Below are 21,938 nucleotides of genomic sequence, written 5' to 3' on the forward strand. Positions count from 1 at the left end.
TCTAGCGACTTTTAGGACAGCCAATAGCTACTTTCCTTACTGAGGAGTTGGCAACACTGTCCGTATGTAGCCAAAAGTAGCTGCTGCTCATCCTGTTTTGCTCGAAAATGGATAAATGGTTCAAAAAAAGTAAGACGCGTCCATAGAGACACATACCAGCTCTACTCGTAGTACTGCTACTACCAGCAGTACTACACCTGCACCTATGGCACAACTTGTTTTGCTTCCACGAGTACATCCAATGCTAGCATCAGTAATTCTACATTTGTTGCTAGACCAGCTAGCATGGTGTTAGAGTTGCGTCAATTCGAATCTGGTATCAGGATAAATATGAAAATGAGTCACTGATTGTATACTATGTATTTTTTATTAGCTAAGCAATAAGTGGTAAATGCAATGTTCGTATATCCGGTTCTCTGTCCCACCTCGCAGGGCAAACAGAGAACTGACTTGTTCCTGACAAAGGTATTATAATATACTCTGATGACAGAAGTAGTTCCTGCTTCCGAGCCGGCCTGTCAGAGTAGAGACTGGACGTGGTTTAGACTCACCCAGCCTATCGTTGATTGTTGGCACAGAGGCTGGTCCCAGCCCCCTAAGCGCTTCAGTTGATAGATGTAACTGTTGCTGTGAAGAATATCTATGCGCTCATGCTCGATACCGTTATCTCGCACCTGGCTCCTGTTATATAACAAAATACTGTTTGTTCTCGCAACACTACGTTCTGAATGTGCCCCCCCCAACTCATTGCACAGTTCCTGTCTTCATGTTATTCTGTATTTTTCCATCATGAGAAAGGCCCATGGCCCTGAAACTGTTAACAATGTCTCAAGTCAGCTATGTTGCATAACACATACATCCACACAAGCCAACAGCAGATAATATTCAATCACATATATGGTAACGGGCTATAATGCATAACACAGAATCCTCATAATGGACACTGACAGTTGTGAATCTGATGCAGCCGAAGAGCTACTGCCCCCTTACCAGGGAAAGCACCGAACAAAAGACAGGGACGTTGGACTATTGAAGAGGCGCAAATAGGATGAGAACTACATTGATTTGGGGTTCACATATATTTTCCTTGGCCACAGTGTATTATATGTGCAAAAGTACTATCTCACAACTCGATGAAACCTTCACGCAGACATTTAGAAATGAAACATGACAATTTGAAAAATAAGCCACAAGTTTTTTGAGCAAGAACTAAAACGACTTTCGAATAATAAGACATGTATAAAAGCAACATATATCATTAATAAGAAGGGGCTAGAAGCATATTATATGGTGCGCTACCGAGTGGCTAGAACAGGCAAGCCCCATACTATTGTGGAGGACTTAATTCTTCCTGGTGCCGTGGATATGGCTGGGACAATGCTGGGTGAAAAGGCCAAAATACTATACAGACAATGCCTTCATCAAACAACACTGTTTCACGACGCATCAGTGACATGGCAGGAGATGTTTTGAAACAATTACTGCTTCGCATACAAGCCAGTAAATTCTATGCGTTACAGATGGATGAGTCAACAGAGGTGGCAGGCCTGGCACAGCTCCTGGTATATGTCCGTTACGTTTATGGGGGGTCAATTAAGGAAGACATCCTCTTCTGTAAAGAACTGGAAACCAGGACAACAGGAGTGTCACGTTGAGACAATAAGGCGGACTAAGACAATGGTGAAGTGGGGTCCGCGTCCCGCGCCAGAACCGCCACCGCGGACAGACGCCCACCCAGACCCTCCCCTATAGGTCAAGGTTTTGCGGCCGGAGTCCGCACCTTTGGGGGGTACTGTCACGTTCTGACCTTTATTTCCTGTGTTTTTGTATTTAGTTAGTATGGTCAGGGCGTGAGTTGGGTGGGCAGTCTATGTTTGTTTTTCTATGTTTTGGGTATTTCTATGTTTCAGCCTAGTATGGTTCTCAATCAGAGGCAGGTGTCATTAGTTGTCTCTGATTGAGAATCATACTTAGGTAGCCTGGGTTTCACTGTGTGTTTGTGGGTGATTCTTTCTGTCTCTGTGATTGCACCAGATAGGACTGTTTTGAGTTTTCACATTTATTGTTTTTTTTTGTAGTCAGTTGTTCATGTGTACCTTAACGTATTAAAAGGAACCATGGACACTTACCACGCCGCGTATTGGTCCTCTGATCCGTTTCGCCTCTCCTCTTCGGAAGAAGAGGAGGAAATTCATTACAAGGAGAGGATATTTTTAAAGTACTAGACAGCTTTGTGACATCAAATGGACTTTGGTGGTCAAGATGTGTTGGTATCTGTACAGGGAGACATAGTGGAGTGGTAACGCGCGTGCAAGCAGTTGCTTCCAACGCCACTTGATACCTTTGTTAAAGCAAGGTTCTAGGCTCTCGTGTATTTTCTGCATTATGCAATGATATGGGCAGCGGCCATGTAACACTTTTACAACATACAGAAGTGAGCTGGTTATCAAGGGGCAAAGTATTGTCCCATTTTTTTTACTTACTTCAAAGGCAATTATAGTCAATGAACTAATCACTGATCATAATCGTGATGTGATTGGCCTGGCTTAAGCCTGATGAATTTACTGTGTTAAATGAGGCCTCACCTCCTGGCTACACTAGTGACCATATCCCCTGTGCATCCCGCAAAGGCGGAGGTGTTGCTAACATTTACGATAGCAAATTTCAATTTACAAAAGAAATTAAGACGTTTTTGTCTTTTGAGCTTCTAGTTATGAAATCTATGCAGCCTACTCAATCACTTTTTATAGCTACTGTTTATAGGCCTCCTGGGCCATATACAGCGTTCCACATTGAGTTCCCTGAATTCCTATCGGACCTTGTAGTCATAGCAGATAATATTCTAATCTTTGGTGACCTTAATATTCACATGGAAAAGTCCACAGACCCACTCCAAAAGGCTTTCGGAGCCATCATCGACTCAGTGGGTTTTGTCCAACATGTCTCTGGACCCACTCACTGTCACAGTCATACTCTGGACCTAGTTTTGTCCCATGGTATACATGTTCTGGGTCTTAATGGTTTTCCTCATAATCCTGGACTATCTGACCACCATTTTATTACGTTTGCAATTGCAACAAATAATCTGCTCAGACCCCAACCAAGGAGCATCAAAAGTTGTGCTATAAATTCACAGACAACACAAAGATTCCTTGATGTCCTTCCAGATTCCCTCTGTCTACCCAAGGACGCCAGAGGACAAAAATCAGTTAACCACCTAACTGAGGAACTCAATTTAACCTTGCGCAATACCCTAGATGCAGTTGCACCCCTAAAAACTAAAAACATTTTTCATAAGAAACTAGCTCCCTGGTACACAGAAAATACCCGGGCTCTGAAGCAAGCTTCCAGAAAATTGGAACGGAAATGGCGCCACACCAAACTGGAAGTCTTCCGACTAGCTTGGAAAGACAGTACCGTGCAGTACCGAAGAGCCCTTATTGCTGCTCAATCATCCTATTTTTCTAACTTAATTGAGGAAAATAAGAACAATCCGAAATTCCTTTCTGATACTGTCGCAAAGCTAACTAAAAAGCAGCCTTCCCCAAGAGAGGATGGCTTTCACTTCAGCAGTGATAAATTCATGAACTTCTTTGAGGAAAAGATCATGATTATTAGAAAGCAAATTACGGACTCCTCTTTAAATCTGCATATTCCTTCAAAGCTCAGTTGTCATGAGTCTGCACAACTCTGCCAGGACCTAGGATCAAGAGAGACGCTCACGTGTTTTAGTACTATATCTCTTGACACAATGATGAAAATAATCATGGCCTCTAAACCTTCAAGCTGCATACTGGACCCTATTCCAACTAAACTACTGAAAGAACTGCTTCCTGTGCTTGGCCCTCCTATGTTGAACATAATAAACGGCTCTCTATCCACCGGATGTGTACCAAACTCACTAAAAGTGGCAGTAATAAAGCCTCTCTTGAAAAAGCCAAACCTTGACCCAGAAAATATAAAAAACTATCGGCCTATATCGAATCTTCCATTCCTCTCAAAATGTTTAGAAAAGGCTGTTGCGCAGCAACTCACTGCCTTCCTGAAGACAAACAATGTATACAAAATGCTTCAGTCTGGTTTTAGACCCCATCATAGCACTGAGACTGCACTTGTGAAGGTGGTAAATGACCTTTTAATGGCATCAGACCGAGGCTCTGCATCTGTCCTCGTGCTCCTAGACATTAGTGCTGCTTTTGATACCATCGATCACCACATTCTTTTGGAGAGATTGGAAGCACAAATTGGTCTACACGGACAAGTTCTGGCTTGGTTTAGATCTTATCTGTCAAAAAGATATCAGTTTGTCTCTATGAATGGTTTGTCCTCTGACAAATCAACTGTAAATTTCGGTGTTCCTCAAGGTTCCGTTTTAGGACCACTATTGTTTTCACTATATATTTTACCTCTTGGGGATGTCATTCGAAAACATAACGTTAATTTTCACTGCTATGCGGATGACACACAGCTGTACATTTCAATGAAACATGGTGAAGCCCCAAAATTGCCCTCGCTAGAAGCATGTGTTTCAGACATAAGGAAGTGGATGGCTGCAAACTTTCTACTTTTAAACTCAGACAAAACAGAAATGCTTGTTCTAGGTCCCAAGAAACAAAGAGATCTTCTGTTGAATCTGACAATTAATCTTAATGGTTGTACAGTCGTCTCAAATAAAACTGTGAAGGACCTCGGCGTTACTCTGGACCCTGATCTCTCTTTTGAAGAACATATCAAGACCATTTCAAGGACAGCTTTTTTTCCATCTACGTAACATTGCAAAACTCAGAAACTTTCTGTCCAAAAATGATGTAGAAAAATTAATCCATGCTTTTGTCACTTCCAGGTTATAAGAGCAAAATCTTTCTTCAATTTTCACCTAAAATGACATACCCAAATCTAACTGCCTGTAGCTCAGGACCTGAAGCAAGGATATGCATATTCTTGGTACCATTTGAAAGGAAACACTTTGAAGTTTGTGGAAATGTGAAAGGAATGTGGGAGAATATAACACATTAGATCTGGTACAAAAAAAAATACAAAAATGTATTTTGTTTTTAAATATACCATCATCATCTAATGTATTGTCTCAGTGTTTGAAGAGACAGAGTTGGGTCATGTAGATCTCCCTTACCACAAAAACGTGAGATGGCCGAGTTTGGGGAAGGTGCTTTTGCCAAATGGAAATTTGCCAAATGGATGTTGGGGTGTTGGGGCCTGAATTAGGAGATTGCTGAGTTGTTGCAAATGAAAGGAAAATATGTGGATTTCCCTCAACTGCAAGATAAAGAATGGTTGGCTGATTTTGCCTTCACCGTGGGCATCATGGCCCTCATGAATTAACTGAATTCCAAACTACAAGGGATGGGCCTTTTTGCACATCTGATGTACAGCCTTGTCAAAGCCTTTATGGGAAAATGACTCCTCCTGACCCAACAAGCAGAAGCCAACAATCTCACCCACCTTCCGACACTAATAGTCTGTTCCCTATCAGATGACCAGTGGGGGAAGTATACATCGCTACTGCGTCCTTTGAATGGTGAGTTTTCTTGTTGTTTGAGGATTTCAATGTGTTGGAAAATGACATGTTGTTGGTTTCTTCTCTTTTCACCTTCAATGTGAATAACGCTCCCACTGACCTGCCACTTGAGCTTATCGATCATCAGTCTGATGCAGTGATTGGAAAACTATTCAAAACAATGTTACTGACGAGGTTCTCTGTATCTCTCGATGAACAACACTTTCCAAAGATTGGGAGTCATGCTCAGTAGATGTTTGTACTGTTTGGGTCAACCTATGTATGTGAAAAGACATTTTCAGTGATGAAATATAACAAGTCAAGGCACAGATAATATCTTACTGACTCATTTCTCAGCAATCCTGCACATAGCGACATCAGAAACTATACCTGCCTTCACTGCTCTAGTCAATGCCCATCAAAGACTTCACTCTGATGGGTAGTTTAAATGTAATTTTGAGCTCTCTCTCTTTTTTGTGTTTTGTGCATTCCCATTAACAAGAGTTCTGTCCATGGTGCTGAATGCACAGTGTACTTTTCCCTCTGTGTAGTTCATTCCATGCTTAATAATGAAAATACCTACCAAAAGGAGAACATGGATGTGGTTGATTTTTGTGCATGTTAAAAAAGTAAAATATGTAGCATATCTCGACGTGATTGACAGTAGCTATATCTGTCAACACAGTCATACACATGTATAATCCTGTAATATGATTCTGGCCAGCGATGGCAAATATATATATATTCTAACTAAGGTAGGTTTTCTGTGGGTCTCAGCTCATGTTGGGGTAGGGAGAAATGAGGCAGCGGATAAGGTATCTCTGAAGAGGGAGGAGGTGTGGTGGTCCCATTAGGGGGGATGGAATGTAGGAGCATCATAGCAGAGGATTGGACCAAGGAGGAAGGTCAGTAGGTATCTGGGGAGTGAAAGGAGGGATGTTAGTGGGGAAACACCCAGATGGGAAGTATGAGGAATGTGGGGAGGTAGAGACTGTAAAGCATGTCCTGTTATATTGCAAGAGGTATGTTGAGGGTAGCAGGATATTTTTCTGTGAGCTGGCCGAGTTGGGTGTAACCACATTTTCGCTTGTAACTACACTATATGACTAAAAGTATGTGGACACCTGCTCGTCGAACATCTGACTCCAAAATCATGGGCATAATATAGTTTTGGTCCCCCCCATAACAGCCTCCTTTCTTCTGGGGAGACTTTCCACTAGATGTTGGAACATTGTTGCGTGGACTTGCTTCCATTCAGCCACAAGAGCATTAGTCAGGTTGGGAACTGATGTTGGATTAGGCCTGGCTTGCAAGTCAGTGTTCCAATTCACCCCAAATGTGTTCGATGGGGTTGAGGTCAGGGCTAAGTGCAAGCCAGTCAAGTTATTCCACACCGATCTCGACAAACCGTTTCTGTATGGACCTCGCTTTATGCACCGGGGGCATTGTCATGCTGAAACTGTTGCAACAAAGTCCACTAATTTGAAGGGGTGTCCACATACTATTGTATATATAGTGTATATTGACACCAATGGGTGTGAGGCTATTAGATATTTAACTGTGTGTTTCACACTCCGGCCAGAGAATGGCAATAATACGCAATACAGCGTGTTGTCTGAAGGAAACGGACAAGTAAAGGGAAGAGAAGAACAACTTTCACGTTAGCGTTTTTATTTAGACTTTTTAACGTCCTGGAACTCAAAATATGATTAATTTAACTGCACATCCCATGTTGTGTTTAGTTCGTGTTGGAGACAGGATTTGTTTGATAGCTAACTAGCTAGCTGCTCAAGTTAGCCAACAATGGCTAGCTGTATGATTTTTCACACTCAAATAGCCTCCATTATGGAGGTTCTAGCGAATGCAGCCGTAGCAGAGATCTGTAAACTCGTAGATGACGACTATGCAGTGTTTCGTTTGGAAATATCTCAAAACCAGAAAGAAAACAGGACATTGCGGAGAAAACTGCTGGAATCGAAGGTGGCACGGGAGCGCGCAGAAAGGACAGCCCGAGAGCGCGTCCTCACCAGTCGCCCCAGTAGTGTCAAGATCCTCGACCGATACAGAGGAATGGCAAGAGGTACATTTAGACGACGGTCGAGGATGCACGGCCTTAAGCCGTTCATAGCGTAACGTTAGTGCCTGTCAACCCGTTCACCACTGCACATATGTTCAGATGTGTTACCCAGAATTAGGTCTGTATATAGCGCTTTTAATTACAAGTAGAATCGCACAGTCGCTTTAAAAACAAAACAATTTAACAAAACAAATGTAGGGATCTGGCAGTTCTTGGGCGATGGTCTTCCACAGCTTTGATTATAGGACAAAGTGAAAACTGGTTTTTCAGATTTTTTGCTCATGTGTAAAAATAAAAAGAGATACCTTATTTACATAAGTATTCAGACCGTTTGCTATGAGACTCAACATTGAGCTCAGGTGTTTCCTGTTTCCAATGGTCATCCTTGAGATGTTTCTACAATTTGATTGGAGAAAGGCCTTGGTCAGGGAGGTGACCAAGAACCCAATAGTCACTCTGACAAAGCTCCAGAGATCCTCTGTGGAGATGGGAGAACCTCCCTGAAGGACAACCATCTCTGCAGCACTCCACCAATCAGGCCTTTATGGTAGAATGGCCAGACGGAAGCCACTCCTCAGTAACGGCACATGACAGCCCGCTTGGTGTTTTCCAAAAGGCACCTAAGTCTCTCAGATCATGAGAAACAGGATTCTCTGGTCTGATGAAACCAAGATTGAACTCTTTGGCCTGAATGTGAAGCGTCACTTCTGAAGGAAACCTGGCACCCTCCCTACGGTGAAGCATGGTGGTGGCAGCATCATGCAGTGGGGATGTTTTTCAGCGGCAGGGACTGGAAGACTCGTCAGGATCGAGGGAAAGATGAACAGAGTAAAGTACAGAGATCCTTGATGAAAACCTGCTACAGAGCGTTCATGACCTCAGACTGGGGCGAAGGTTCACCTTCCAACAGGACAACGACCCTAAACACTCAAGACACTCACCCTAAATACGCCAAGACAACGTAGGAGTTGCTTTGGGACAAGTCTGAATAACTTTGGAGAGACCTGAAAATAGCTGTGCAGGGATGCTCCGCATCCAACCTGACAGATCTTGAGGATCTGTGAAGAAGAATGGGAGAAACTCCCCAAATACAGGTGTGCCAAGGTTGTAGCGTCATACCCAAGAAGACCTGAGACTCTAATCACTGCCAAAGGTGCTTCAAAGTACTGCCTTTACTCAGTCTGAATACTTATGTTGTAATATTTCAGTTATTTATTTGGAATATATTTGCTAAAATTTCCCTAAAACTATTTTTGCTTTGCCATTATGGGGTATTGTGTGTAGATTGATGTGGAAAAAAACAATTTAATCCATTTTAGAATGTCTGTAAAGTAACAGAGTGTGGAAAAAGTCATGGGGTCTGAATACTTTCTGAATTTACTGTACTGTAGGTAGTACAGCCAGGCTGGGCAGCGAGGTAGAGACATTGACAGACAGGCCACGGAGCTCTTCATCTTGCACCTCGTCTTCAATTGTCACAGCTCCTCCTTAGTAGGTAGGCTGGATCATCCACCACTGAAATGTAGCACCCACCTGGGTGATGGTTCGGTGACTGTAAAAGCGACAGTAAGACCACCACACCCACTACAAAAGGGAGCCTCTGCATCCCCTCATACGCTAGGAATTGGGGCAGGGGGGCAAAAAGCGATGCTGTTGATCTGGTGTTGCTGCATCATTGAAATCATATCAACGAGCTAGCTAGCCAAGTCAAATATAAACTGACTTGCCATAATCAGTTCTGCAATTCCGTGGGTTACCACCAGATATTTCAGTTCATTTATCAACACATTATCAAAACCAAAAGTTGATGAAAAAATGCAATAAAAAAACACTTAAACAATACAATATTTAACAGAGATCTATGCCTAGGATGGTCTCAGTTGGAATGGTTACCTACAGTGCCCTACAGTGACTTATTCCACAATTTGTTGTGTTACAGGTTGGATTCTAAATTGGTTTTAATTATCTCTCATCACTATCTCAGGTGAAGGACATCTCACTGGAGGCTACAGGACCTTTATGAAGCCAGCTGGACACAATACATGGAGAGATGACCAACCAATCACTGTTGATGAGGGGAGTGGAACCTCAACCCAACACGTTATTGTGATAGAAGTTAGTGGAATAGTGTTGCATAAAAAATTAGGTACTTTGTAAATCAAATGTGGCCCATTTATTTCAGAACGCTCCCTTCAGCTATTCACTTGCTTACATGTACAGTATATCCTCATTTATCTGCCATACGTGAGCTTTGTGAGACTTCACATTGTTATTCAACTAATGTACCGGTAATAACGTCCTCTCTTCTTGTGTCAGTCTGCAGAGGCTGAAGGTCCTGGTGTCAAGCTAGAGAGTTCTGAAGGAGAGGAGGACTCACGGCACAGCAGAGACATCCAGACTGGAACGGCTGACACGCCCTCTGTAGACAGAGAGGACCCCACCACTGCCCAAGCACAGCCAAGGACCCGTTGCAGCATCACGGAGGTCAGTGGAATGCCGAACACCGTCCTCAAGTCAGAGACAGACACCAAGAGTTTAACTGTAACACACAGTCTCTTACAAACAGGATCTGATCACAGATCAGACCCAAAGAGACTGGGGCCGAGGAGACTGGGCTGTCTTCCTGCTCCCGGCTCAGAGTACTTATCAGTATTTCACCAGAGCAAGAGAACGTTTAATTCCCGTGGGGATGGTGATGGTAACGCTTTAGACACTGGCGGTGATGATTCATCTTGTTCTAACGCTGCAGAGATGGGCCCTGGCAACATATCCTTGGGTTTAGAGACACAAACGGATCTGTCTAGAGGGGACTGGAACCGGTACAGTAGTAGTGTATACTCTGAAGGGTGCCTAGATAAGAAAGGGGAGAGTCTGGTCGTAGATGAGGTGACTGTGAAAGTGGAGGATGACGTTCCTCCCAAATGGAATGCAAATAGTCACCTAGGAGACAGACACTCACAGGGCAGAGATGTCTTAGATTACAGGGAAAGTTTAGAGACAAATCTAAATGTCACGACCCACTCCCCGTTACACACGTTCAGGGATTGTGACCCAGTGTCCACATTGATGGGGCCTTCCGATTTACACAGCCATGTCCTTTTCGATCAGGTATTGAACTCAAACGACAGGGCTAGAGCCCAGACTCAGGGAGGGGGAGCCACATCAGGCAATGGTAAATAGAAACGGTTCCTCTGCATGTTCTGTAACAAAGGCTTCAGCTGCCTCCAGAAGGTGGAGGTTCACCAGAGCATCCATACAGGGGTGAAACCCTTCAGCTGTACCCAGTGTCACATGCGCTTTGCCCAGGCTGGCACTCTGAAGAGGCACCAGAGGGTTCACACAGGGGTGAAACCCTTCAGCTGTACCCAGTGTCACATGCACTTTGCCCAAGCTGGTGACCTGAAGAGGCACCATAGGGTCCACACGGGTGAGAGACCCTACAGTTGCCCCCAGTGTGAGAAGAGATTCACCCGCCAGCATCAGCTAAAGATGCACATGAAGGTCCACACGGGAGAGAGGCCATTTGCCTGTACGCACTGCGGGAAGACATTCTCAGAGATGAGCTATCTCAGGATACACCAGCAGAAAAAACATTCCACTCAATAACATTCCACTCAATTCATTTTCATTGTTGTCAGCAGAAAAATACTCACAAATGCATTTGGAATAATGAGAGTAACATATTTCAGTGTTGAATATTTCTGCGTAGAATACTGCATCCAGACATGATTATAAATATATATATATATGTTTGTATGTTTGTGCCTAAAAAGGTTATTACATATTGTGTTTGTACTGTGCAGGCCAGGGATGGGCAACTTTGATGGGGGCGGGGGCCACAAAATATCAGAACTCAGTCAGAGCTGGCTCTAGCCTTTTGGGGGCCCTAAGCTACATTTAGCAAGTAAAGCATTTTAGTAGCCCCCTTCTTGACAGCAAAGATAACATTCTTTTAGTTTTCGAGTTAATTTCCTGCAGTTCTACACATTTTGCCATTGGTTGAAGAGATGGGGTTAATCCACAGACAAAAGGGGCGCTGTCAGTTGCCCATCCCTGGTGTAGGCTATATGTGGCGCGCTCTATCATAATCAGTCGGTAGTCGCAATGACTAATTTGCATATAAATTGTGTTTTTGTCAAAATGTAGACTTTTTGCTATTTGGGGGTTTCATTTGGTTTTAACAAAACAATGTCTTTGCTTTCATTGTCTGTATGTATTATTGCCAAATTCAGTATAAATATAGTTTTAGTCGTATAAATGTAGGATGAAACTTTCCCATCCGTTTGGTGGATGCTAACTTGTAACACACCAGGCTTTCGCGGCACTAGTTTATCTGCACTATCAAAACCCTCCTCTATTCCGAAATCATGAATGAATTACAAAATAGTTAGCTCGCTATATATTTTGAACCAAGCTACAATAGGCTATTCAATCGAATGATTTTCCTGTTTTCCCAATCAAAGCTACTGTATTGTATCATCGTCGGGAAAAGAAAGTGTACCTCAGGCTACACTCTCTTGCACTTCAAAACCCATCATACATAGTTACACTGTCACTACTGCATACACCTTAGCTAGCTGGCGTAGCTTTCTACTGCGTTGATGGATTCCCGGGAGAGAGAAATCGCTTGATTAAAAAAAAAGAAAGTAATGTGCTGGGGTCTGGTTCAGACGATCAGTGGCATCAACTTATTGCCGACTACTTTTTGACCCTGCGCCACAGAGCAACGTCATAAGCGACTCTGACAAGCTCACTGAAGTCGAGTCCGAGCACCTTGAGGAGGCAACCCATTAATGGTGGATCCGTCAATTAAGGTGCTTCAGTCGGTTGAGGGGAAATATGGTGCTGGGCAAGAAATTGAAAAGGCTTGCGAGTTCAATAAAGGGAAGCCGTGATATTTTATTTTTTACCCCTGAGGAGATGGTCAAGAGACGTGACCAGATGAATTGGCTAACTCAACAATGGTAAGTGCTTGCCATTCAACTATTAGTCAAGTTTATATGACTGAGTGTGTAAATGTGTGCGTGTTTTCTGTGTCTGTATCTGTCAGTGTCTGGGTGTGATGAGGCACACGTAGACTGACTAGCTAACTGTTAGTGTATTAAATCCAACTGTGAGAGAGTGAGTGAATGTGTGGCTTGGAAAGGAGAGCTGAAGTGGGGGATGTGTAGCCCATGCAACCTACATATCTAGATAGTAACTTATGGGACCTGTGTGGGCGAGAGAGAGAATGTGTAACCCATAAAACATTTGCAGTAACTTATGGGACCTATGTGTGGTGTTGATATTTGTCCTAAAGACAGGTTACATAAATGCATGAAATGGCCATCTACAAAGTTATGACATTTCTTTATATCAAACCTGACCCATTTACACAACTAGTAAAAGTGTGTGTGATTCACACATGCATTTCAAGATGTGTAGGTTGCGTAGTTTGTGTGTTTTTATTGAACATGTTTATATTACTTTAAAATGTATTGTCTAGAATAGATGACGACGATGACTGAATGTTAAAGAATTATATATTGTTGTCTTATTTTTCAGATGAAAAACATCTAGTGCTCATCGGTCGAGATCTCTGGTTCCATGAACCTCTGCAAGGAAACGGTCACCTCGAACAGGAACTAACAAAAAGGAAACATCAGAGGACATATTTCTTTGATAGCCAGCAAATCTGCAGAGAAACCTTCAAGTTCCGACACGTGTAAGTTTTCATTAGAGTAATACAACTTAATGTTTTCTGTTCTTATTGGGGCTGCAACAATCTTAGGTTCCATGAGGTATTTAAGAAAAATTGTGGAAGGCTGTATCATGAATAGAAATAAAACAGCGGAGAATACATTGTACCTTTCAGCACATAAAGGCATGTTTAAAAATAATTATTTTCTGATTTCATCATTTCTACAAAAAGCTGACTGCAGTGATAAAGTTCTACAAGGAACATGGTGAGGCTCCAAGGAAGAAGAGGTGTGGTGGTCTCGCCAGAAAACAGGTGCTGTCCTACGAGGACACTCGGCGAATCGTCCACGAGGTCAACAACTTTGCAGATGTCCATGCGATGCCTCCCAGGACAGAGCCCTGGATTTAAGAGGGCAGACATCCTGGTGCTTCTGACATTTGAGACCAAGTCCTGTGTGTGTTACAAAAACGTTAATGCGTGTTCATGGTGAGTGTTTTCCTAAATCTTGATACTTATGTTTGTACCAAACGTTTGTCAGCGGCAAAGACTCTAACCAAAGCCCACATGAACCGGATCCAAAGAGACTGTCAGACCTTACTCTCTGGTGACATGTGTATGTTGTCAGATTTTCTTTAACATTTCTCATTTTAGTTGTTACTTAGAGATAGTTGTTACTTAGAGACCAGAGCTTACTTTGACCAATTTTAGCTCATTCTGTTGCTTGTATACTACATAATATGCCATTTAGCAGACGCTTTTATCCAAAGCGACTTAGTCATGTGTGTGAACAAAAGTATGTGGACACCTGCTTGTCGAACATCTCATTCCAAAACCATGGGCATTAGTATGGATTTGGTCCCCCCCTTTTGCTGCTATAAAAGCCTCCACTCTTCTGGGAAGGCTTTCCACTAGATCAGTGTTCGCCAACCGGTCGATCTTCAAGGCATTCCTAGTCGATCACCATATATTTCTGTAGAAAAGCCAACAAATGATAAAGGCTTGCTCTCCTTTTTAAAAAATTGTGTTGAGCTGTTGCCGGTAGGTGCACTTGATTCAAAAGTCCTGCTCCGGGTAAACTAAGTGTTCCCACGAGACAAACTCCGCCTACCCGGCTGACCGGCAAATCTGTGACAAAATCGGGTGGACCTACTGCACTGCTCAATCGGGTAGCTCAAATCACCGTGGCTACAGAGCTTCCATGACCCTGGCCACAGCCAAGTGTAATAAGCTTCTAACCTACGTAAGATTTAATAATTTTTAAAACCCTGACCACAGAGAGACTGTCACCGAATACAGCAAAGAGCTTCTGTTTTTATGAGTGAGTTTTAAGTTTATATTCAGCACTGGCACTGTTTTTATTCAACACTATTACAAAACATGCTTCTCCGTACTTCCGCTCGGGCTGCAGCTGCAATGAATGAGTAGCCAAGTATCGATAGCCCTGCATTTGATTATATTTATTAGGAGCTCGTCGTGTTGATTTTAGTATTAAGGAATATTTCACTTTCTCTGGTCATAGGAACAACATGAATTTGTGCATGAGGCAGATGCGGTGCAACTCGAGTTTCGCCATCCGGTGGAAGACTGTGTCCCCTCTCTCTGGTCATCCAACTCGGAATTCCAAGTCGGAAACTCGGGCATCTTTCTAGAGTCCCCGAGTTTTCGACCTGAAGATCACTTATGTCGTGATTTGACCTCGTTGACCATCAGATGCAGGTACCATCAGTCCAGTAGAATAAAAAAAACTAATTATTTAAATTAATGCCTCACAAGTGCTAAACCAACTGATCTATTTTAAAATATAATATGGTCTGATTAACAATATTGGCAGGCCAATCATATAGCCAATATGCTGTAATAATGTATTAGGCCTACTGCCCAAACCTTATTCCTACAAAACTGTGTGAGGTTAATGTAAAAAAAAATCTGAGCAGTAGATCTCAGCTTGCTTTTTGACTGCGTAAATGATCTTGACTCAAAGGTTGGTGACCACTATTGGAACATTGCTGCGGGGACTTGCTTCCATTCAGCCACAAGCATTAGTGAGGTCAGGCACCGATGTTAAACGATTAGGCCTAGCTCGCAGTTGTCGTTTTAATTCTTCCCAAAGGTGTTTTGATGGGGTTGAGGTCAGGGCTCTGTGCAAGCCAGTCAAGGTCTTCCACACCAATCTCAAAAAAACATTTCTGTATGGACCTCGCTTTGTGCACGGGGGCATTGTCATGCTGAAACAGGAAAGGGTCTTCCCCGAACTGTTGCCACAAATTTGGAAGCCCAAATCATGTAGAATGTCATTGAATGCTGCAGCGTTAAGATTTCCCTTCACTGGAACTAAGGGGCCTAGCCCAAACCATGAAATACAGCCCCATTATTCCTCCTCCACCAAACTTTACAGTTGGCACTATGCATTGGGGCAGGTAGCATTCTCCTGGTGTCCTCCAAACCCAGATTCGTCCGTCGGACTGCCAGATGGTGAAGTGTTTCCACTGCTCCAGAGTCCAATGGCGCCGCGCTTTACACCACTCGGGCCGACGCTTGGCGTTGCGCATGGTGATCTTAGGCTTGTATGCGGCTGCTCGGCCATGGAAACCCGTTTCATGAAGCTCCCAACGAACAGTTATTGTGCTTCCAGAGGCAGTTTGGAACTCAGTAGTGAGTTCTGTAACTAAGGACAGACGATTTTGAGCTTCTCGTTCTTTGAACTTGTGTGGCCTAACACTTTGCGGGTGAGCCACTGTTGCTCCTAGACGTTTCCACTTCACAATAACAGCACTTACAGTTGACCGGGGCAGCTCTAGCAGGGCAGAAATTTGACGAACTGACTTGTTGGAAGTGTGGCATCCTATGACTGTGCCGTATTGAAAGTCACTGAGCTCTTCAGTAAGGCCATTCTACTGCCAATGTTTGTCTATGGAGATTGCCTGGCTGTGTGCTCTTTTATACACCTGTCGGTAATGGGTGTGGCCGAAATAGCCAAATCCATTCATTTGAACGGGTGTCCAGATACTTTTGTATATGAAGTTTGTGTACAATTGTGTGCACATGTGCATCCATATGTGTGTGCGCAACGACAATGTAGACAGACACTATCTGTATAGTTGGAGCAAGATGTAATTTAATGTGTGTGTGAGCATAAGAGAAAAAGAACATGGGCACTCATGTCAATGGATTTCATGTATTGTTTGTATTAAGTAAATAGTTATTCATTATTTTAATAAATGTCTTTTAAAAGTAACTGCAAACTTTGACTGCGTTTTTTTCCAACATGGACTTGGTGATACTCCGCATGCAATGGCCTGTCATTTTCATGTAATTTGGAGTAGAGTTGGCCATGATGGTCTCATTAGAAAGCTAACATTCTCCCTTTTCAGCGCTGCATAACACTCAGAATGTGTTTTGGGGTCAATGGGACTGATTATGATAAAGCAAGTCACACATCATTTTCACAAATACCTACTTCATTATTTCCGTTCAACTACTGAATTATTTTCCCAAAACACTTAATGAGAGAATTAATGCGGTTCATGACGATAAAAAAAAATCATATGGTGTATTTGTTTTAATGAAACAATTGGACATTTCATTCTAAGAATTTCATTTGAGACTCTCTGTAGTATACATCACATCTGATCTCACCCTGTTCTACATACACCCAACAGCGCTTTATAACTAATATATACTTCCTAAATATACCCACACACTAACAAACACCTACTGTACACGTCAAAATAGTTTAGTCAGGTTTGTCTGATGATGACTTTACTTATCATAGCTGACTCATATGTACACACATCATATTTATGTCCACCATGATGGGTTTAACAACAATGAAGTCATTCTGTAACTACAGTACAGGACTCAAATGTAGTGGGGATGGGTAAACACGCTGTTATTTGTGTGTACGTACCTGAGGGAGTTTGTCTGTGTAATCTGTATCTTCCAGGATGAGGAGGGTCCAGAGGTACTGCTGGTGAAGGAGGAGGGTTATGAGGAGGATCTGGGGAACCCTGAGGGGATCATGGTCATGGAGGACAACCAGACTACACCTCCTCCTGAACCCACAGAGGAACCAACTAAGCAGCACAGGATCACACACAGTCTCACTGAGGTGAGTCCACTGTAAACTACTGTCTGAATGGTATTAGGTCTCCCGAGTGGCGCGGTGGTCTAAGACTGCATCTCAGTACAAGAGTCGTCACTGCAGTTCCGGGTTCGAATCCAGGCTGCTTCACATCTGGCTGTGATTGGGAGTCCCATAGGGCGGCACACAATTGGCCCAGTGTCGTCCAGGTTTGGCCGGGGTAGGCCATCATTGTAAATAAGAATTTGTTCTTAACTGACTTGTCTAGTTAAATAAAGGTTCAATAAAAAAATAAAAAATGTCAGAGCCTATATCCACGAAGTATCTTAGAGTAGGAGTGCTGATCAGTTTCACCTTTTAAAGACTATGTAGGCAGGTGGGGACCTGATCCTAGATCAGCACTCTTACTATGATACAGGCCCAGGTGTTGATTAATTTTGTTTTAAGTGTCGGACCATGCCTTTTGAATGATAAAACCATTAAAGTGTCAAGTAATCAAATCGACTAACACGTTTGCATAATACTCAAAGCAATCCCTCATTGTCCAATCATAGGGTGCTCATATAAGATTTCTTGATCCAACATCCTCTCACTCTGTATCTCTTACAGTCAGTAGACATGGAGAATGGGAAGCCTGACCTGCTGTTCGTCAAAAAGGAGACAATAGAAGACGGACCAGATAGCATTGATCTGCTGAGTGGACTAAAGATGGGGGAGCAAGGTAAGGGAGAAATACATATAACCTACATACAGTAATAGATCTTCAATGGGAATAGTGATACGCCTGGCTATTATTTTTTCATTTAAACTCCATATGTAGATTTCTCTGACATGTTTCTGAAGTGTAACCTCTTCCCGCAGGTGGTTGGCTGGAGGCTAACAAAGGACACTGGGCGGCCATCTTGGATTCAAAGACTGGTGCAGCCAAGATCCCAGGGGACATCATCACTGAGCAGGCCAGGGCCAGAGACAATATAGTAGAGGTCAGTGGATGGGACAGCGTCCTATGCTCTGGGCTGGCGAACAACCCTGTTAACCACAACCAGAAACAGACAGTGGAACACAAAACAACATCCAAATTTAGTCTCCATGACAACAGACTGGCTGAGACCAGGGCGAGGTGTAGATTAGGTCTGCAGGGAGGTGTCTGTATTCAGCTGGAGAGAACAGACAAAGACTCAGCTAGCGATGCTCCTTCCTGCTCCTATAGTTGTGATTCAGAGAGACTGATGGCACCTCAGGTTAACCCCCTAACAGATGCTGCCTTCAGCCTGCCTTCTATAGGATCTATCAACTGGAACATGGACCCTGCGACAACACAGACACTCCCTGACCTTCATCCTTCTCACACTCTCCTCCTGTTAAACCAGACCTCAGACAATGCTTGTGCACTAAATGTCTACACAAGCCCATTGACAAATGACAGTAGTAGTAACGCTATCATCAGATCTGGTGGCAAAGAGAAGCGCTTCCCGTGTTCATTCTGTGGGAAAGCTTTCAGTTTCCCCAAACAGGTGGAGGTCCACCAGAGAATACACACGGGGGAGAAACCATTCAGCTGCCATCTGTGCCGGGCCAGTTTCTCACACTCATCCAGCCTGAAGAGGCACCAGATGGTCCACACAGGGGTGAAACCCTTCAGCTGTACCCAGTGTCACATGTGCTTTGCCCAGGCTGGTGACCTGAAGAGGCACCAGAGGGTCCACACAGGGGAGAGACCCTTCAGCTGCCCCCAGTGTGAGAAGAAGTTCACCCGCCAGAACCAGCTGAAGAATCACCTGAAGGTCCACACTGGAGAGAGGCCACTTACCAAAACGCACTGCAGGAAGAGATTCTCAGAGAGGAGCTAACTCAGGATACACCAGCAGAAAAATCATTCCACTCTATAACATAGAAAGTAATCATTCTTCTGGATAGCTTCTGATGTTTTGATCAAACCGTGCAATAAAGACATTAATTTATTGTTGTCAGCAGAAAAGACCCACAGATGGTTTTGGAATAACGACAGTAACATATTTAATTGTTGATTATTGCATTCAGACATAAAACATCTGATACATTGTTGTGTAGGCTGTATTATTTTCATTACATCCAATCAACTATCCGCCCCACCCCATACACTTTTAATGAGAAAGTGAATGCAGTTTCAAGTGAATGCAGTTTTAGTTGAGACGTATGTGTGATTTTTATATGGTGTATTTTAAACTTGTTTATGTTTAATGCAAAATTGAACTTTTCAGTCTGACTTTCATTGAGACTTTCATCCCTTAATAGACAGTGTACAAAACATTAGGAACATCTCTTTCCATGACAGACTGACCATGTGTAAGATATGATTCTTTATTGATTTCACCTGTTAAATCCACTTCAATCTCTATAGATGAAGAGACAGATTAAAGAATTTTTAAGCCTTGAAAAAATGTAGACATGGATTGTGTATGTGTGCCATGCAGAGGGTGAATGTGCAAGACAAAAGATCTAAGTGTGTTTGAACGGGGTATGGTAGTAGATAGTGATGGGGAAACAGGTTTTTGAAGCACTGAGTATTTCCAGCCAATTATGTTCAGAATCGGTTCATTACTTGAGGCTTTGATCAACACAGTGTACACTAGTGGCACCTGCTGATCAAAATAAATTAGAACAGCCAAATTATTATAGATGACGTCACACACGCTGTAGCATATGATAGCCGTTTTGTCTTCTACAGAAACCAATACCAAACCAATCAGGTGGCTAATCGACAAAACAAAGTTTCGGACGTCATTGATCACGTGCTTCTGATAAAAGTATACAAGCATCGGCACACTGCTTCGAAGTAAACTGCTTAGAGATTTCAACGCATGCCTCGGAGCTCTGGTATCAAACGCAGCATCACTAGTAGTAGGTGCCTTCCAGCCAACCTGACAACTGTTTGGAAGCATTGGAGTCAACATGGGCCAACATCCCTGTGGAACACTTCCGATGCCTTGTAGAGTCCATGTCCCCGATGAATTGAGGCTGTCCTGAGGGCAAAAGGGGGTGCAACTCAATATTCTGAAGGTGTTCATAATGTTTTGTACACTGTGTACATCACATCTTTCACCCTATTCCTGCATACACACAACAGCGCTTTACAACCAATATACACTTACTAAATATACCTACACATACCCACACTAACAAACAACTACTCTATATAAAGGGAGTCCATATGCTGCTAACAGCTTAGCTTCCTCCACTGTTTGACTGCCCCATACTGGGCTTGAACCAGTGATCCTCTGCAACACTCATGACTGCCCTCCTTGACAACGTGCAAAACTCCTTCACCATACAACAGGTACCTCTAGAATGGCTTCATCTGCAACATTTCAAGGTAGCTGTGGAGTGAGCTTACGGTACGTTCTTAACTTGGTTACATGTACACTTCAAAATAGTTTAGTCAGGTTTGTCTGATAATGACTTAACTTATCATAGCGGACTCAAATTTACCCACAACATATTTATGTCCACCATGATGGGTTTAACAACTATGAAGTCAATCTGTAACTACAGTACAGGACTCAAACATAGTGGGGATGGGTAAATACTACATGTTAGAAAAGTGTTTGTCTGTGTACGTACCTATGTCTGTAATCTGTATCACCTGGCTATTTAAAAAAAAATATTATTACCTTTATTTAACTAGACATGCCAGTTAGGAACAAATTCTTATTTTCAATGATGGCCTAGGAACAGTGGGTTAACTGCCTTGTTCAGGGACAGAACAACAGATTTTTATCTAGTCAGCTTGGGGATTCAATCTTGCAACCTTTCGGTTACTGGCCCAACGCTCTAACCACTAGACTACCTGCCGCTCCTCTTCCAGGAGGAGGAGGGTCCAGACGTGCTGCTGGTGAAGGGGGAGGGGTGTGTGGAGGGTCTGGGGAACCCTGAGGGGACCATGGTCATGGAGGACAACCAGACTACACCTCCTCCTGAATCCCAGAGTAGCCAACTGAGCAGCACAGGACCACACACAGTCTCACTGAGGTGAGCCCAGTGTGAACTACTGTCTGAATGGCATTGGGTCAGAGCCAATACAGGTCAATACAGTAAAGACAGGTGGGGATCCTAGATCAGCGCTCTTACTCTGAGACTGTGGATACGGGCCCAGGTCTTGATTCATTTGTTTTTAAGTGTGGGATAATGCCTTTGAATTATCAAACCATTAAACAGTATCAAGTAATCAAATCAACTAGCATGTTTGCATAAAACTTATAGCAATCCCTCATTGCCCAATCAGAAGACGCTCCATAGCAGGGTCCTCATATCATATTTATTGATCCAACATCCTCCTACTCTGTATCTCTTACAGTCAGTAGACATGGAGTCTGCAAAGCTGTCATCAAGGCAAAGGGTCGCTACTTTGAAGAATCTCAAATACAACATATTTTGATTTGTTTAACACATGATACATGATTCCAAATGTATTATTTCATAGTTTTGATGTCTTGTGACTGAAACTTGTGACTGGTACTGTATAGTATAATGAGGCAGAGTAGATGATATGGTGGTGGTTGGTGTGGTGTGGTGGTGGTTGGTGTGATGGTGTCTGTATAAATGGTTC

General features: G+C 43.1%; 3 protein-coding genes across 3 annotated transcripts in view; 1 reads left to right on the plus strand and 2 right to left on the minus strand.

The window, feature by feature from the left end:
- The window catches only part of LOC124012438 (zinc finger protein 606-like), a 1,040,669-nt gene that overhangs the window by 251,017 nt on the left and 767,714 nt on the right, over window positions 1-21,938 (minus strand). The gene's annotated exons all lie outside the window — the stretch shown is intronic.
- The window catches only part of LOC124012437, a 971,157-nt gene that overhangs the window by 214,841 nt on the left and 734,378 nt on the right, over window positions 1-21,938 (minus strand). The window lies entirely within an intron of this gene.
- LOC124012439 lies at window positions 7,111-19,786 on the plus strand. Its single transcript, XM_046326058.1, has 6 exons — window positions 7,111-7,595; window positions 9,577-9,707; window positions 9,909-10,076; window positions 17,216-17,380; window positions 17,963-18,074; window positions 18,215-19,786. The coding sequence occupies exons 1-6, from the start codon at window positions 7,319-7,321 to the stop codon at window positions 19,201-19,203; spliced, it is 1,842 nt and encodes a 613-aa protein (XP_046182014.1). The 5' UTR covers window positions 7,111-7,318; the 3' UTR covers window positions 19,204-19,786.

This window comes from Oncorhynchus gorbuscha, linkage group LG24, assembly GCF_021184085.1.
Source record: "Oncorhynchus gorbuscha isolate QuinsamMale2020 ecotype Even-year linkage group LG24, OgorEven_v1.0, whole genome shotgun sequence".
Taxonomy (NCBI): Eukaryota; Metazoa; Chordata; class Actinopteri; order Salmoniformes; family Salmonidae; genus Oncorhynchus; species Oncorhynchus gorbuscha.

Bases quoted from the DNA above. Each gene is read 5' to 3' on its own strand.
- LOC124012439 (XM_046326058.1), top strand. From the start codon at position 7,319: ATGGCTAGCTGTATGATTTTTCACACTCAAATAGCCTCCATTATGGAG. The intron at 9,708-9,908 runs GTTAGTGGAATA...TTCTTGTGTCAG, and splicing joins AACACGTTATTGTGATAGAA to TCTGCAGAGGCTGAAGGTCC. The intron at 18,075-18,214 runs GTAAGGGAGAAA...CTCTTCCCGCAG, and splicing joins ACTAAAGATGGGGGAGCAAG to GTGGTTGGCTGGAGGCTAAC.